We start from the raw sequence: 18,764 nt of genomic DNA, 5'->3' as shown, positions 1-18,764 counted from the left end.
TTTTTTAGCTTTTTTGGGGGGGTGGAAGGGCCTACACTTGATGACTGCCTTTGGGATACATAATCCCAGATCTTTTTATTTTGAGACAGAGTCTCACTAAATTGCCCAGGCTGGCCTTGAACTTTGATCCTCCTGCCTCAATCTTCAGAGTAGTTGGGATTATAGGCATGCACCTTTTCCCAGGCTAATGAAAGACCTTCTAAAACATTACCATGAGTGTAATGATTGAAGCAAGTTTTTGATACTATAAACACTATATAATAGCCTTTGATTTTTTATTATAACCCCTTTGTATTATTTTTAGGCATATTCTGCTATCTTTCTAGTTTGTTGAAATGAACACTAAGCCTACTGATTTTCAATGTCTCCTATTTTAAAACAAATTTATTAAAAACTGTAAATTTCCTTGAATCATACTTTACACTTTTGTGCATGTATGCGTGTGTAACCATGTATATACATACACTAGGAATCAATCCCAGAACCTTGTGCATGCTAAGCAGATGCTCTACCACTGAGCATTATATCCCCAGCCCTATACCCTATTAAGTTATTTTTTTTTACCCTACAAGTTTTGTAATTCATAGCATTTACTTTTATTGTGTGGTATTTAGAGCGTTTCAGTTATGATTTCTACTTTAACTCATTTAGAAGTAGTTTTGTTTGGTTTTAGTTTCTAAATACAAGCAGGGACAGGATGGAAGTTTGAACAGTTGATTATGAAATTTTTCAAACATGTAACAAAAAATTTTAGTTACACCCATATAGCCACCACCTAGATTCTGCCATAAATTTGATTATACTTGCTTTATCACATATCTATCTTTTTATCCATCTCTCTAGACATCCACCATTAATCCATCTTATATTTGGTGCCAAGCAAATTGTAGATATTGGTACATTTCCCCCTAAATATTTCAGCATGCACAGTGTTAACTAAAGTCCAATATTTTCTTAGTCTTTTATGTAAAACTACATACAGCTAAATTCAAACACTTTATGTACACATTATCTGAGTTTTGACAAATGTGCAGACCTGTATAACCCAAACACTTATAAAGACATAGAAGGACGACTTCCCAAAAAGTTCCCTCATGCTGCTTCTTAATTCTTGCCCTTTACCTCTAGGGGAAACCACAGTACTGCTTTCTTTTCCACCATAAATTAGTTTTGCCTAGTCTAGGATTTAATATACATGAAATCAAATAGTAAGCACTCATTGCTACCTAGTTTCTTTTGCTCAGCGTGTTTCTAAGTTTCATTCACATTGTTGCATATATCCTTAATTCATCCCAAATTGTTAAGAATGTATAGTATGTATTTTTATCTCCTTTGAGGAGATAAAAAGAATATTTATCTCTTTATTATTGATTTCTATTTTCATTCCATTGCAATTAGAGAATATCATATTAATGATGATAAACATTTCCAGAGCCCTTACAAGCAAGGCATTGTTCTGAATTCTGCTCCTCTTAACAACTCTAAAAGAGCCCTGTTATCTCTACTTGACAGATGAGAAAATCTAAAGCAAAGAAGTTAAACAACTTACTTAAAGTTATACAGGTAGGAATCAACCATAATCTGGCTTCTGAGCCCTCCCTTAACCACATACTACCCCAAAAGTATGGTACCATTTCAATGAAATGTTGAGACTTCCTTTTATGGAATTTTATGATCAATTTTCCTACCTGAGAATTCATTTTCTCTATATCAAATACAGAATTCTGTATGTATGTAACTAATTAAGCTTATTAGTCAAATCTTCTATATACTATTTAATTTTTATTTGATGTGTCAATATCAGAAATAGGTATGTAAAAGACAGGCATAGTAATATGTACCATAGTCCCAGATATGGAGGAGGCTGAGGCAGGAGGACCACCTGAGCCCAAGTTCAATGTCAGCCTAGGCAACACAGAGAAGCAGTGTCTAAAAAAATAAAATAACCACAAAGAGGCATGTTAAAATCTCTCACTATAATTACAAATTTGTCAATTTCTCCCTACAATTTTGAAAATTGTACCTTTTGTATTTCAAACATGTTGCTGGGTGAATAAATCCTTGAGCTTATTGAGTTTCTAGATTATTCCATTTATCTTTAAGTATTTTTTTTCTTATTAATGATTATACTTCAATTCTACTTAATAATATAATTTCATGTCTGAGTATTTCATAGAACATTTTATTGTTTTATTTTCAATACTCAACATCATTATGTTTTTTATATTTACAAGTATGTAGCAACCTATACTCACACTGTTGTTTCCTAAGTTTTGGAATTTTTGAAAAAAGCAAAGTTAAAAAACTGAGAGGGGGCTGGGGATGTGGCTCAAGCGGTGGTGCGCTCGCCTGGCATGCGTGCGGCCCGGGTTCGATCCTCAGCACCATATACAAAAACAAAGATGTTGTATCCGCTGAAAACTAAAAAAAAATAAATATTAAAAAATTCTTTTAAAAAAAACTGAGAAAAAGCACTCTGAAATAAAAGCTACAATCTCAAAATTTAAAAAACCAGTTAGAAAACTAATATTCAAATCAACTAGGCAAGGAAAGATGATTACAAAATATGTAAAACTGACAAACATGCAAAAAAAATCAACCTTGCTAGTAAACAAAAAAAAATAAGATTCAGGTAATAAAATTTTACCTATAATATTATAATAACCAATATTAGAATAATGATAAGTCGAGCATGTCTAATCAGAAGTCAAAAAAAAATACTCCAAGATTCAAAACTTTTTGAGCGCAAATATGATGCCTCAAGTGAAAAACTCCACCTATGACCACATGTGATGAGTCACAATCAAAACTCAAGTACACTAAAAGGACTATATAAAATTACCTTCATGCTATGCATGTAAGGTTTGTATGAAACATGATTGAATTGTATGCTTAGACTTGGCTCTAATCCTCACAATATCTTAGTGTATGTGTGCGTGTGTATGTGTATGTGTGTGTATATGCAAATATTCCAAACTCTGAAAAAAATACAAATGCTTGTGGTTCAAAGCATTGCAGATAAGGATTACTGAACCTGTACAACATGCTATTGCCAAGCCTGGAAACAAAGTACCTACCTGTACAGTCAGTGGTAGAGGAGCCGAGAGTACAGTTAGTGACAGAATGCTTATCTGGCATGCATAAGGCCCTAAATTCAATATCCAGCCACTTGAACAGTATATAATAAACAGCCACTTAAACAGTATATAATGTTTAGCCATCAGTTATCCTTTTAGAAACATATCCTAAAAAGATGGTTATATAAATATACAAAAATGTGAATAAGGACATCAACCACTATGCTACAACATTGGACAATAAAAAGTAATGAAGCCAGGGCTGGGGTTATAGCTCAGTGGTAAAGCACTTGCCTCACATGTGTGAGGTACTGGGTTCCATTCTCAGCACCATATATAAACAAATTAATGAAATATGGTTCATCAATAACTAAAAAAAAAAAATTTAAGTATCTTTATTTTATTTATTTTTATGTGGTGCTGAGGATCGAACCCAGCGCCTCGCACATGCTAGGCAAGAGCTCTACCGCTGAGCCACAACCCCAGCCCCTAAAAAAATGTTTTTAAAGTAAGAAAGCCAGGCATAGGGGTGCATACCTATAATTCCAGCTACTCCAGAGCCTGAGGCAAGAGGATCTCAAGTTTGAGGCCAGATTCCACAACTTAGCCAGACTCTATCTCAAAATTAAAAAGGGTTGTAGATGTAGCTTAATGTAGCATCCCTGGATTCAATCCCCAGTACTCCCTCCCAACACATACATACACACACACACACACACATACACAAACACACACACACACACACACAGAAGATTTAGCTCAATAGTAGAGCACTTGCAAGACTTTCAATTTCCAGCACCACCAAAAAAAAAAAAGAAAGAAAAGAAAAAAGAAAAAGGCAGTATAACTAAAAATGCATAAGAAAAAATAAAATGGAATACTAATAATATTCAACAATTCAGTCTATAAACTACCTCTTAATAACAAATCAAATGTTAAATACCCCATGAAGAAAGTTGGCTAAAAATGTAAAATGCATTTTGCCACAGAAACAATGCTTTAAATGATGACAATGACATAAAATCTTAGGATAAATATAGCTAAATTTAAGGCTGGGCTGAGAGGATAGCTCAGTGATAGAATGCTTGCCTGGCATGCATAACGTCCTAAATTCAATATCCAGCACTGCACATACACATACATAAAATCTGAGGTTAGACAGGAATCTAACCACCTAATATGTTTGCTTATTTGGGGACAAAAGAATTCCACAATACAGAAAGAAAGGAACACAGTAGTACATAAAGCCTATTTCCCCAACTCTGGTTGTAACTTCCTGGAAGACAATCATTTTTATAAAGTGCAGTTTGTAAATCGAGTATTCTTATTATTTGCACATATTAGAAATAAATTTTAAAGTCTTATTAGAAATAAATTTTAAAGTAGCTGGGCATGATAGCATACACCTGTAAGCCCAGCAATTTAGAAGGCTGAGGCAGAAGGATTGAAATTTTGAGGCCAGTCTCAGGAATTTAGTGAGACCCTAAGCAACTCAGGAAGACCCTGACTCAAAATAAAAATTAAAAAGGGCTGAAGATATAGCTCAGTGGTAAAGTGCCTCTGGGTTCAATTCCCAGTACCATAAAATGAAAGTCTACTAATAATGAAAATAACTTCACTGAAAACTAACTAAAAGCCAAAATGGTATTTAAGCATCAACTGAAGTTAAACTTTTATGGTATCTTATGTTTAATAAACATGCAATAAAACATTGACTAATGTTACTGAATCATTTAATTTTAATTTGGAGAGTAAGCAATATTCACATAATTCAAAATTCAAAACATACAAAAAAGGGCATACATAGAAAGTCTCTGCCCCCCTACCCTCATGAGAGGAAAAATAAATGCCACTAAAACATAACCCCCAATTGTTTCCTGTGGGACCACAGATGTGCTAACACTTTTCATCATACCAAAAATAACATTTTCTTTTGAATTAAATTATTTCAAAGTTCTCAAAACAGAAAACATCTGGATGACAAGACATTCACCATGAATACCAAAAAGGAGATCAAATGGTAAAGCATGCCCAAGTAATACTCAAAGACATCATAAAAATGAAATAAACAAAAATATCAGCTTAGAGTCTATAAACTAATCGTGATGAACATATGACAGCAGTGGAACAAACGACAGGGTTAAAAACTTCTGTGCCTAGTTCCCAAATCAGTCACTGAAAAGCAACAGCTCAACCCAAATTTACAAACCCCTGCTTATGCATTAGGTCCTTCTGAATACTGATACCACACACACAGAATGTTGTCTGTGGGATTCAAATGAAGATTCCAAGGGCATACAAAGAAAAATACCAACTTGCCACAGCATGCTTCCTCAGGTAAAAGGCCTCACACTTTTTACTCCCAACACCAAACTGCCACTCCTCAATTAGTAGGACAAACTATTCATACAGGGACAAGCTTAGCTGATATTTGTCCCTCCCTCCTTTTAGTTCAGCCACTTTACTAATGCTCTCATCTGAGAAGTAAAAGGAGATCAATAAAATACAATTGCCTGCAGGGCCCTTTGACAATCACTTCTCCAAATTATCAGATGACCAGAAGTGCAAGATTTTTAACCAGTCCTAAATTCCTAAGAGAAGAATCCTAACAGGCCACTGGCCTACTGGCCCACTACCTATGGTAAAACAAAAATCCTACTCCTGACCTAAGGTACTATATTCAAAAGTAGTTGGGAAATTGTGTTCCTTATTCACAATCTCTTGGGACAACTGGAATTTTAGCAACATCCCTCATATTCTAACCCTAATACATTTTTTAAGATTTTTATGGAACCAATAGGAGTAAATTAGAAATAGGCCTGTGGCAAACAAGCAAAGCAGTCATGTAGCAAAAGCCCTATTACTGCCACCATTACCTTATTTCTTGGCAAAGATCCACCCCAAGAAGATAATCACATTCTCATCCTTCTTTGCAGCTCAACCCAAACTTACAAACCCCTGCTTATACATCAGGCATGCATGGGATAAGAGGCAAACTCAGCAATAAGATATCAAGAGAAAGTCTGTTGGGATAATTTCTGGTAAAAACTGACTTCCCTAATGGAAGGAAATAAGGGAGAGAGAAATCAGATAAGGAGAAACTGTCCTACCACCACAAACTGTTTCATGTTTTGGTGGTGTTGCTGTTTGGTTGGTTGGTTTTGCAGTACTGGGGATTGTACCCAGAGCTTTAAGGAATGCTGGGCAAGCGCTCTATCACTGAGCTATATATACCTTCAGTCCTATTTCATGAAAATATGATAAATGGAGCTTTAAGAAACCACCCAGCAATGATGAGGAAAATCATTACCAACACTCAGAAAGATGGAAAGTACACAGAACTACTGACCTTGGTGAAAGAGATGCTTCAGTTTATCTGTGAGATCCATTATATTTCTCAACCACAGGTTAACTCTTTAGGGAATAAGTCACAAACCATAATTTCTAAAGTGATTCTCTCAATTACTTAACAAAATTACAATCCACATGAATTTATAGAGCATCAATTACATTCCACATACTGTGCAAGAGATATTATATATGAATTACTTTAATTATCAAAATAATATCATAGCAGTTTTTCAATTTACAGATAAAAAACACCAGGTTCTGAGAAGTTTTAGAGACTTCATTAATAAAAGACTAACCACTAGTGTTCATATACTGCAGTGGTATTCCTCTAAGCAGTATTTGTTCACTGCACCCTACCACACAGATCACCTTTACTATCTATTGTATTTATGTAACTGCGTGTGGCTAAATATCAGGTCAGGGAAAAGTGCACACAAAATTTATTCAACACATCTATTTTTCCTTTTTTTTTGCAGTACTGGGGATTGAACCCAGGGCCTCTCACACGTGCTACACAAGCATTCTACCACTGAGCTACATGCCCGGCCCTTTTTATTTTATTTTTGAGATAGGGTCTAAGTTGACCAGCCTGGTCTCGAATTTGTGATCCTCCTGCCTGAGCCTCCCAAGGGGCTAAGGTTACAGGTGTGCACCACCACACCAGGCTTCAACATATCTATTCTTAACTCTAGTGGTGAGTAACTTCATTGGCCCTTAGTTTAAGTCCATTTGGCTCAGATGAGTATCTCCCACTCTAGTCTGTAAATCACAAAATAATTTCACCTGGAGTGGGCTGCAATGACTATTCCATTTAAAATTTAAAGAGGGCTGGGGATGTGGCTCAAGCGGTAGCGCGCTCGCCTGGCATGCGTACAACCCGGGTTCGATTCTCAGCACCACATACAAAGATGTTGTGTCTGCCGAAAAATAAATAAAAATTCTCTCTCTCTCTCTCTTTAAAAAAAATAAAATAAAATTTAAAGAACCAAATCTTTAAATTTTAGCAGCAGATAAGGATCTATGAGTGATGGATAATAAGCTAATAAGCCATTAAATTAGCAACAGGAAGAAGTATTATTAAAACCTCAAGCTCAGCCGGGTATGGTGGCACGTGCTGGTAATTCCAGCAAAAGCAAGGCACTAAGCAACTCAGTGAGACCCTGTCTCTAAATAAAATACCAAATAGGGCTGGGAATGTGGCCAAGTGCCCCTGAGTTCAATCCCTGGTACCCCTCACCCAAAAAAAAAAAAAAAAGAACTTGAATTCCTTCAAGTCAAGTAAGCAGTGATCAGAGACAAAAAGTTTTATTAAATAGACCCTCCCAGACTATATTTCCTCCTCTGCCTAGTTTGCATTTCCTTCTTAATCTCCCTCCTCTATAACTGACCATAATATGGAAGTATGTATTTAAATTTTAAATTCATTCAATTGAAATTCCACATAATTTTATTTTTTTATTTTTTTTGGTACTGGGGATTGCACTAAGGGTCACTCGACCACTGAGCCACATTCCCAGCCCTATTTTGTATTTTATTTAGAGACAAGGTCTCAATGAGTTGCCTAGCACGTCACCTTTGCTGAGGCTAGCTTTGAACTTGCTATCTCCTGCCTCAGCCTCCCAAGCCTCTGGGATTACCGGCATGTACCACCATGCCCGGAAAAAAAAAAAAAAATTTTAATATAGTTGTAGATGGACAGCATGCCTTTATTTATTTTTTTATGTGGTGCTGAGGATCAAACCCAGGGCCTCACATACGCTAGGCAAATGCTCTGCCACTGAGCTACAACCCCAGCCCTGGCAATTTTTTATTTTATATACACACACACACACACACACTTTTAGTTGTTGATGGACTTTTATTTTATTCATTTATTTATATGTGGTACTGAGAATTAAACCCAGTGCCTCACACATACTAGGCAAGCACTCTACCACTGGGCCACAACTCCAGCCCAAACACATAATTTTTCATTAATTTTAAACTCACTTTAATCTATTTTTCCACTCAAAGAAGTGTTAAGTATCATCCTACTTGATCTTTTATTTGCTGCCCTAAATTTTTAAAAATTCTCCCTCTCAAAGATTTATATCATTTTGGGGTTATAATATGAAAGAACACGAATTAAGAAGCAATAATGATTGGTCAATCAATGAAAAAGGACTGTCCAGGAGCTGATATGCTATTCCCAGTTTTCATTACATCTAAAACATCACTGATGGTCTGGGGATATGGCCTAGCAATAAAGCATTTGCCTAGCATGGACAAGGTTGTTGGTTTAATCACTAGCACAATATATAAATAAATAAGCAAGCAAGCAAGCAAACAAACACCACTAATTGCAAAACAATGACTTTATGTCCCATTAAGAAAAAATACTGCCTACTAAATTGATATAACACCTTATCACTTAGAATTTTTATTCATACTTACTAAAAGAACTCTTTTAAATTTATTTTATCAGATTTTTAGCACATATTTCTATTGTGCACAATAAAAGGATAAAGAAAATTAATTGGTGCATTAGTCATATTCAGAGGCAAACTCTTCTGAATCACTTTTTTGAATCAGTCACAATACCATCCTCTGTGCCATCAAATGCCCACGTGATCCAATGTTTGTATTACAACCATTGTCTGTGGGATTTTCTTCCAAAACAGCTGATACCTTTTCCGCAAGTTCAGTGCACCGAGAGAGCGAAAAGCAAATATAGATGCATCTCGATTTAAGCAATGTAAGAATGTCAAATAATGTGCTACTGATACTGCTTCTTTAATCTTTTTTACTTGTTTTTCTTTTTCTGGTTTTAGGGATTGTACCACTGAGCTACATTCCCAGCCCTTCTTTTGAGGCCAGAGTCTCGTTAAATTGCAGAGGCTAGCTTTGAACTTGCAAACCTCCTACCTCAGTCTCTTAAGTCACTAGGATTACAGGCATGTGCCATGGTGCCACACACATTTTTTTGTTTTGTTTTGTTTTGGGTTGTTGTTGTTAATAAACTTTTATTTTATTTATTTTATTTTATATGTGGTGCTGAGAATCAAACCCAGTGCCTCACATGTGCTAGGCAAGTGCTCTACCACTGAGCCACAACCCCAGGCCCACGCACGTTTTGTTTGTTTTTTTTAATAGTTTGTAGTTGTTGATGTCCTTTATTTTTTTTTAGTTGTAGTTGGGCACAATATCTTTATTTATTTATTTTTATGTAGTCCTGAGGATCAAACCCAGCGCCTCGAATGTACTAGGTGAGCACTCTATCGCTGAGCCACAACCCCAGCCCCTACCTTTATTTTTTATTTATTTATTTGTGGTGCTGAGGATCGAACCCAGTGCCTTGCACGTGCTAGGCAAGCACTCTACCACTGAGCCACAACCCCAGCCCTTACATGCATGTTTTTTTTTTTTTTTTTAACAACTGATGAAACACAACTTCCTATGTTACCTTGACTAAGACAACATTCTTCCCAGACTTCAATCCAATAACAATAGTAGCCAGCAATGCTGAATACCTACCAAACTTGGCATTTCACAAATCTCATTTAACTTCCACAGAAAAGCAAAAATGTAAACATTAAAATTTTCTTATATCTATGAAATATGAGGCTCAGAAAAGCTTAGTAACTTGTCGAAGCTAGTAAGTAGCAAAGCTGAGATTCAATCTCTGGTCCACATTCTTTCCACTACTTCAAGTGTTCTCAAAATCTACTGCACTTAAGAATCACCTCTACAGGAATGTAGCTCAGGGACAGAACATTTGCTGGGCATGGGTGAGGCCCTGGGTTCTATCCTAGTACCATTAAAAAACAAAAAAAAGCAAAAGTTCACTGATAGCTCAATGTATGAAAAATATATATATATATGAAAACAAACTATTAGGCGGGCATGGTAGCACATGCTTTTAATCCCAGTGACTCAGGAGGCCGAGACAGGAGGATCACAAGTTCAAAGCCTGTCTCAACAATTTATGAAGGCCCTAAACAACTTAGTGAGACCCTCTAAATAAAATATTAAAAAAAGCTGGGAATGTGGCTCAGTGATTAAGCGCCTCTGGGTTCAATCCCTAGAAGGAAGGAAGGAAGGAAAAAAAGAAGAAAGGAAAGAAAATAAATTTTTAGTTAATAATGAACATTTTCACAAGCAAAATATTTCAAAAGACAGGACTCATAATGAGTTCCTTGATTAAAAGCTGGGGAGACAGATATGAGATAGAGTGCACTAGTATGTAAATTAGAGAAAATAGCTGAGAATCCTCACCATACTTCACCTCACTATGCCTCAGTTTCCACCTAAATCTATAAAATAAATATGATAATTTCATAACTTTTCCACAGTATATAATGACCTCCTAAAAGTGTTTGTTAAGATGGTAGTTCTTTGTATTCTGAGTCCCAGTAAAGAATCTTTTTTACTTAGCACATCAAAAGGATAAACCATATTAAAAAGGAAATCACATAGGGTCTAAATTTAGAAACTTACTTGGTAAGAGGCCTTAGAGAACAAAAAGAGAAAAAAAAGTAATGATAAACTAAAAAGAAAGTAAAATGTGTTTCTCTACTGCTGATAGAGAACATCAGTATAAAATGTGCATCAATATAAAATCTCCCCCAAAGCATGGAATGTCCCTGATTAACAACAAATAAATTATCTTTTTCTCTCATACTTCCCTCCCAACACACCAGCTTCCAAATGCATCCCTGGAAGAAATGAACTGAAGAAGTTGAAGACAGCAAAGGGGTGGGGATGAGGGGAAACAGTATCATAATTGGTCTCCTCCCCTCAAAATTCCAGAAGGAAAAAAGGTGGGGGTGAAAACTCTCCTATTTACCGCTTAATATGTTATGTGTTTGTTTATTAAACTCTTTTTTAAAAAGTCATAAAACCTTTTTTCTAGCCAGGTAAGGTGGCACATGCCTATAATCCCAGCAATTCTGGAGGCTAAAGCAAGAGGATTGCAAGTTCAAAGTGAGCCTCAGCAATTTAACAAAATCCTAAGAAACTTAGTGAGAACCTGTCTTAAAATTTAAAAAATAAATTAAAAAACGCTGGGAATGTGGCTCAGTGGTAAAGCACCCCTGCATTCAATCCTTAGTACCAAAAAAAGAAAAAAGTAAACAAACCTCCTTAGCTGACATTTCACTATCTTTAAATGCTCTGAATGGAACTTGGGGCTTGAATGAAGGTAGATATGTTAAAACTAAAGCACTCTGTACAGTGTATTTCTGCATAAGACATCTTTGGCCTTTATCATTTCTCTATCCACAAACAGCTGCTTGCTTATATTGCATCAATCTAGAATCAGTTTATTAATCTAGTTTCAATTGCAAAGTATTTTAAATGTGAGGGTGTAGCCCAGTAGAACAGACCATGCTTATCATCTGCAAAGCCGTGGGTTCAATCCCCAGCACCAAAAAATAAAGTAAAATAGGAAAAACAAGTAGATGATTACTTGGGTATGTTTGAGATTAACATTGCTGCTCTTTTGGACATCAATTTCAAAAATTTTTCTTACAAATGCAAGCCAAAATTATGTATATATAACCAATATAGCATATATACATAAAGTATTCCATTAATGATTTAAAATCCTAGTATAACAAAATGAGTAATTGCCTACCTAATGAAAATTTTTACAAGACAAACAACTGTCTTGCTTATTTGAAGTATATTTCATCGTTTATAGTTTGTTGGCAGCAAAAAATAATCATTTCTTAGTTCCTTATTGTGGAGTTGAAACATTTCTATAAAATGTATATTTAAGGATATTCATAGGCACAGCTGTAACAGTCAATAAGGTGTAGTATTTCCACAAAAGGAAATATAGGGCTGGGGTTGTGGCTAAGCAGTAAAGTGCTCCCCTAGCACGCATGAGGCCCTGGGTTCGATCCTCAGCACCACATAAAACTAAATAAACAAAGTAAAGGTATTGTGTATAACTAAAAAATAAACATTTTTTTAAAAATTTTTAAAAAAGGAAATATAGAGCCTTTCCCATCACATGAAACCATAGAAAAATTTCAGCATTTTCATTTGCTCTGTGTAATGGGGGGTGGCTTTTTTTTTTTTTTTTTAAAAACAAAGGGGCTTGTTTCTACAAAGCTGAATTATGTAGCTACATTTGATAACACATGGCATGGCAACCCTTATTTCACAATGTGTCAAACTATAAAGCATACCATAACATAGCAGACCCTAAGAATTTAAGTTCATGAGGGCATGGTAAATATACTGTACTATTTGATATAGAATGTATCTATTTATAAGTAAAATAAAAATTTAAGAGATTGATGGTACTCTAAGGGACTAGCAGAATTTTTTAAAAGGAGTCAAATATGTTTTTCTGTTCAGTTCACTCCCTTTTTTTTTTTTTTTGGTAGTACTGGGGATTGAACCCAGTGGGGCACTATTTTTGAGCTACATCCCCAGCCCTTTTTATTTTATTTTGAGACAGGATCTTGCTAAATTGCCAAGGCTGGGCTTGAGCTTGTGATCCTCCTGCCTCAGCCTCCAGAATTGCTGGGATTACAGGTGTGCAATAATGTGCCTGACACTCCCATATAGGTATGTGGGGGTGGGGGGGAGGGTATTGGGGATCAACACCAGGGCCTTGTGCACACCAGGCAAGCACTCTACCACTGAGCTACATCCTAGCTCTCTCATGTAGTTTTTTTGGATATTAGGATATAACCCAGAGGCAATTTTACCACTGAATTATATCCCTAGTCTTTTTATTTTGAGACAGAGTCTTGTTAAGTTGCTAAGGCTGGCCCTGAATTTGTGATCCTCTTGTCTGGAATTGTAGATATGTGCCACCATGCCTGGCTTCCCATAATGTTTTGAATGGAATACTGTGTTAACCTACTAAAGCATGAGTATAGGTCTCTCTCTTCCTTTTTGTCCCATTGTATCTTTACAAACTCAACGATACCCTACTATAGTCCTCCACAAATGGCTTATAAAATATCCCACCTAAGAACAAATATGGTTTCTCCTGTACTGAGAACTGAACACAGGGGCACTTTACCACTTAGCTATACCCCAATCCTTTTTATTTTGAGACAAAGTCTAGGCTAAGTTGCTGAGGCTGGCCTCAAACTTGTGATCCTCCTGCCACAGCTTTCCAATTCACTGGGGTTATAGGTATGTGTCACCATTCAAGGCTGAATAAAGTACATTTAAATACAGTTATATTCACTTGACAATTCTGCCATTCCAAACTAAAGGTACAAAGACTAAAAATAAGCCAAGTGCAGTGGGGCAAGCCTGTAATCCCAATGACTTGAGAAGCTGGGGCAGGATGATCACAAGTTCAAGACTATTCTCAGCAACTCAGCAAGGCCCTAAGCAACTTAATGAAACCCTGCCTCAAAATAAAAAATAATAAGGGCTGGGGACATAGCTCAGTGGGAAAGCACATCTGCCTTCAATCCCCAGTACCAAAAAAAAAAAAAAAAAGAGTAAGATTTAACCTCTAACTTCAAAGAATTCACAAGGTGGGAGAAGCCAGAAACATGTGAAAAATCAAACTCCTTTGAGACCACAGAGAATAATTTACAGAGGTAGTAATAGCATTTGCCATGTGAAAAAGTGGGAGGAAGGGTATTAACAGGCAGAGGGAACAGCAAACAAAGACGGACAACACACAACTAGATTAGTAGATGTCTTAAAGAGCCAAAGTAGGAGGAATAAAAAAGAAGGTTGCATGGGCATGAAACATGCCCACGTAACTTAGTAAGGAAACCTTGCAACTAGGTTGCTGAGCATCATGTATGTTATGACAAGGTGATGGGCCTTTATCCAGAAGTACACAGAGAGCTAATATATAATAAAATAACTGATGGCTAACTGATAACAATATGAAAGACATTAAAAAGGAGAGGTTGGGGGATGGAAGATATAAGGACACTGCTGGTAATTAGAATATTATTGTAATAATGTGGCCAAAATATCATGGATCAGCAATAATACAAACAATTAAACAGCAGCAGCAAGAGTGAAAATCTACCTCAACTTAGCTTAACATATACCACATCTACATGCAGTCATTTGATCTGTACAACCCTTCTGAATAAAGGCCACAACTGCCCCATTCTACAAATGGGGCAACTTAAGTGTAGAAAAATGAAGATATTTTAGAAGTCAGAACACCTTAGTAGGTGACAAGGCCTAGAAACAAACCCAGAGCTGTCTGCCATGTCCATATTCTTGACTATAAGCTCCTGCACCAAGGTACAGGCAATAGGAGAAAAGAGTAATCAGGAAGTTTTTAGAAGAGAAAATCAATAGGACTTAATGGCCATGACCACCCACACCCAACACAGGATCTTCACTTATACACTAAAGTTGCCTACCTGAAATGCTTCTGAAAATTGATTACTTCCTTCATCTAGAGATTTCAATTAAAGTATCTTCTTCATATACTTACTTAACAAATGTTTAAGACCATGATAAAACTTTAGATATCTTTTTTTTGGGGGGGGGGTATGGGGGCGGNGGGGCGGGTTTTACTGGGGATTGAACTGAGGCGCACTCAACCATTGAGCCACATCCCCAGCCCTTTTATGTATTTTATTTAGATAGGGCCTCACTGTTGCTGAGGCTGACTATGAACTCACGATCTTAACCCTCCTGCCTCAGCCTCCTGAGCCACTAGGATTATAGGTATGGGCCACTGCACCCAGCTAGCTTCAGATATCTTACACAGGAATTTTTAAATTTAAAAATTTCCTTGTGAGCAGGTGTGGTAGCACATACCTGTAATCCCAACTAGTTGGGAGGCTGAGGCAAGAGAATCACAAGTTTGAGGCCAGCCTGGGCAACTCAGAAATAACTGTCTCAAAAAAAAAAACCAGCTCTAGGAATATAGCTCAGTGGTAAAACGCCCCGGGGTTCAATCCTCAGTACCACAAAATACAGTACTTTTCAGTTGGAAAAACAACAATGTTGGTGAATCCAAGAGAGATGAGAATAGATTTATATGCCTTAGTCAGAAACCCTAAAAGAACAGGTATATAGCTGAAATGTTCATAAACAGTACATAAGGTAAATATGGAAAAGGAAAAAATGAAACACCTTAAACTAAAATCTTTGGGCTATTAGCAATTCCAAACAAATATACTTTATCATAATATTATCTAGTTAGTGTTTTTTTATGAAACCAACATAAAGTTAGGCAATTGATGAGGCTTATAGATCCAACTGCAATTTGATAATTATATTACTAAAGTGAAATAAGAACTGCAACCACCATTTCAATATGCAAATCATCTTCTATCCCTTACAAAAGTATCTGTCGAACTGTCAGTTTTTACTATAGGATTGTTAAAAAAAAGAAGAGGGGAAGTGCGTTTCTTTCAATAAGTCATGCTTCACTCTGTAAGGAAAGATACTAATTTTCACAATGTTAGTTAAGATGTCTTATCTATTAAATTAAGTTATCTTGATTATAAATAAGTAACTTTAATTATAAAATAAATTGAAAACATAGTTCTCATTAAGTTTAACATTCAAAGACAGTTATATGTGTCATGTTTAACAAACAGTGCTAGTATCTAATCATCAGGGGTTGAGTGGTTCACCCCAGATATTAACCATTAACCATAGGAGTTGATTTAAAAATCTGTGTAAAATTATACAGTGAATAATTGTTACAATTCAGTGGAAAGACATAAGAATTTTTACTTCAATAATTATAATTTGACTGACAGACTTTTAAGGCCCTTGTTTTTTTCATAATAGTATGTGTACATTATAGGTTCCTACACTACAGGGAAAAAGTTTGTATTGTGTTAGTTCCAGTTATAATTTCCAGCTGAGTCAAAGTTCTAACAGCCTTAAAACAGGAAATCCAAAAGGAAATTCCATCAGTAGATCCAAACAGGGTTGGCAACTCAAAGGTTCTTTGAAAAAGAGATATGGAAGTTCTCAAACTAGGAGATGGGGCTGTAGCTCAGTTATAGAGCACTTGCCTAGCTCGTGTGAGGCACAGGGTTCGATCCTCAGCAACAAATAAAATAAAGGTATTAAGCCCATCTACAACTAAAAATAATTTTTTTAAAGTTCTCAAACTATGTACTACAACCTTACCTCATATCTTCAAGCAAATCACATTCTGCTTGATGTTTGGCTTGAAGTTTTGTCATCTGCTCAACTTGAATGTTTTTCAGTTCTTGTGTTACTTTCACCTAAAATACACCATATATTTATTAAGGCCATACTACAACTTGAACAAAAAAAAATTAAGAAAAACTCTTTAATATTTGTCAGAATATATACACCTCTTACTTTTCTCTCCCTAAAGAACATAAACCCACTACTTGCCATCTAGCTTCATTATTAAAGACATTTATTTAATAAAAAGGTAGTCAAATGACCTGTAACAGGCTGAATGAAAATACACTGGTATAAAATTATAAAAAGATGAAAAATAAACTGCCATTCTATTTCATGCACAAGCTCAGTACATACCTAGGTCCTCTAACAGTTTTAAAAGAGCCAGTCTTCTATTTCTTCCAAAAAAGATTCAGACATTAACCACCAGGAGAAGTGAGCAGAGTGTAGATGGGAGAGGAGAGCATAAGAGTACCTAATACCTAATGACCGAAGTTTATACAATCATGAAATAATATGCATGAATCAAACTACATAAATTATTCCATAATGGCTGCAAGAAAGCACACTGTCTCAGGATGATGCCCTCCACTCGCTGACAGCGCGTCAAATCACAATCTCACAAAGAAGAAAGCAAAAGTGACCTTCCAACATATGCAGTGCTTTTAAACTAACCCAGCAAGCCAGGCCGGGTGAAGGCTCCACTTTAAACAGCGAGAACCGCAAATGCCAGCGGGCCAGAGCCTCCAAGCCTGCCAGGCCGGACCTCAGGGTTCGAGGTTACAATCGTGGAATCCTGGCCGCTGGAGCGAGGCTACCCAGAGGTGTGGGAGTACATGTGCAAAAGAAAAGGTCTCACTTAACTGATCCCGGATTAAGAAAGAGAAAGAAGACACGGAAGAGTTAGGCATTCAGCAAATGTTTGCCCACGAGAGGAGGATAGAATGGCCTCCTCCACCCAGTGTCCACAGAAGACATTCAGTACCCATGTGCAGAATTTAAAAGACAAGGACACAGCCTCGGCCACTGGAAAAGCCAGAGAAGGGCGCAGCGGGAAGCTGCTGACAAGCCAAGAACACTCGTCACTCCCACCCTGACTATCCAAGGCCAGATCTAAGTGCACACGCCACGCACAGTGCACTGTCAAGGGTTCGGTTCTTGCCTTCCTGGGGGCAATGCCACCGCCTCCTTGCCCCCTGGCTGGGGGCGGGGCAAGAACCTCGTGGAAAGGGTGGGGGTAGAAAAACAGGATCCATCAATTCTTAATTTGCTTTTCCCTAGAGTGGGAGGGCTATGACTATTCCAACTTCTTTTCGGCAGCCCGTGGGAAAACCAGGCCAAACCTTTGGACTAGGCTTGAAACAAATCCCCCGCAAATCTGCAAAAGGGCGGGGGTGGCGACAAGCGGCTGGAGGGCTCAAACCTGGTTCAGACTAAACAATCACACACGCACAAGGCTCTGCAAATCTGCAGGGGCTCCCCCGCCTCCCCTCAATGCGCCCCGAGAATGCACTTTGCAGCGGGCAGCACTGCCATGCAGGCGCACACATACTAATGCACACCCGAAACTCCTGTAAAATGTCTGGGGGCATCTTCAGTGCAGTGAAGGAGACGAACCCCGGCAGTCCCTCGATTGGAAAGGCACCTCACACACGCCCTCCCACAAACACCCGCCTGGAACCAGCGGCAACTCCGTGACAAGCCAGAGGCGAAAGCGGTCACGGCCCCTTGCGGGGAGGGGGAGGGGGCGCAGCGGTCGCCCCAGCCGCATTCCTAGTACGCATACCCTCCCGAACCCCAAAGCTCCACGGCTGCGCCCTTACCTTTCTCGGCGGTGGCTGCATGATGCTGAAGGGACATCAATCCTCCCCCGAAGGCGGCGTTAGCAAGGACGAGAGGAGTAGGGCTGGAGAGGAAGGGGTGGCCCAGAGAGCAAGGGCACGAGTGTGTGTGTGTGTGTGTGTGTGAGAGAGAGAGAGAGAGACAGAGAGAGAGAGAGAAAGGAGAGCCCAAGGAGGAGGACTCGCCCCAGAAGCAGCAAGGCCAGCAGGCAGCAAGAGGACCCCGGCCAGAGCGAATATGAAGAGAGGGAGGAGGAGCGCCGGGAAGGCCTGGGGCCCGGCGGCCCGGGGGGTGTGTGAGGCAAGGAGGCGGAGACCACGAGGGGGCGGAGGCCAGGAGCAGGGGCGCTAGGGTCTCCCGACTAGTCCAGCCGCTGGTAGGGTGCTG

General features: G+C 37.9%; 1 protein-coding gene across 5 annotated transcripts in view; it reads right to left on the bottom strand.

Moving 5' to 3' along the window:
* Fchsd2 (FCH and double SH3 domains 2) overlaps positions 1-18,764 on the bottom strand; it is a 245,351-nt gene that overhangs the window by 224,950 nt on the left and 1,637 nt on the right. For 3 of the 5 annotated variants that reach the window (XM_048788106.1, XM_015477460.1, XM_048788110.1), the window contains exons 1-2: positions 18,359-18,758; positions 16,512-16,609 (exon numbers count right to left, since the gene is read on the bottom strand). In XM_048788106.1, coding sequence (XP_048644063.1) covers positions 16,512-16,609; positions 18,359-18,379 — 119 coding nt within the window. In that variant the 5' untranslated portion in view covers positions 18,380-18,758. Of the gene's footprint in view, positions 1-16,511; positions 16,610-16,892; positions 17,332-18,358; positions 18,759-18,764 lie in introns of those variants that run through there. The other 2 variants (XM_048788108.1, XM_048788107.1) reach the window with 2 other exon arrangements.

This window comes from Marmota marmota, unplaced genomic scaffold (genome assembly GCF_001458135.2).
Source record: "Marmota marmota marmota unplaced genomic scaffold, marMar, whole genome shotgun sequence".
Classification (NCBI taxonomy): Eukaryota; Metazoa; Chordata; class Mammalia; order Rodentia; family Sciuridae; genus Marmota; species Marmota marmota.
The sequence above is the reverse complement of the archived record's forward strand: the minus strand, read 5'-3'. Positions and strand labels throughout refer to the sequence as shown.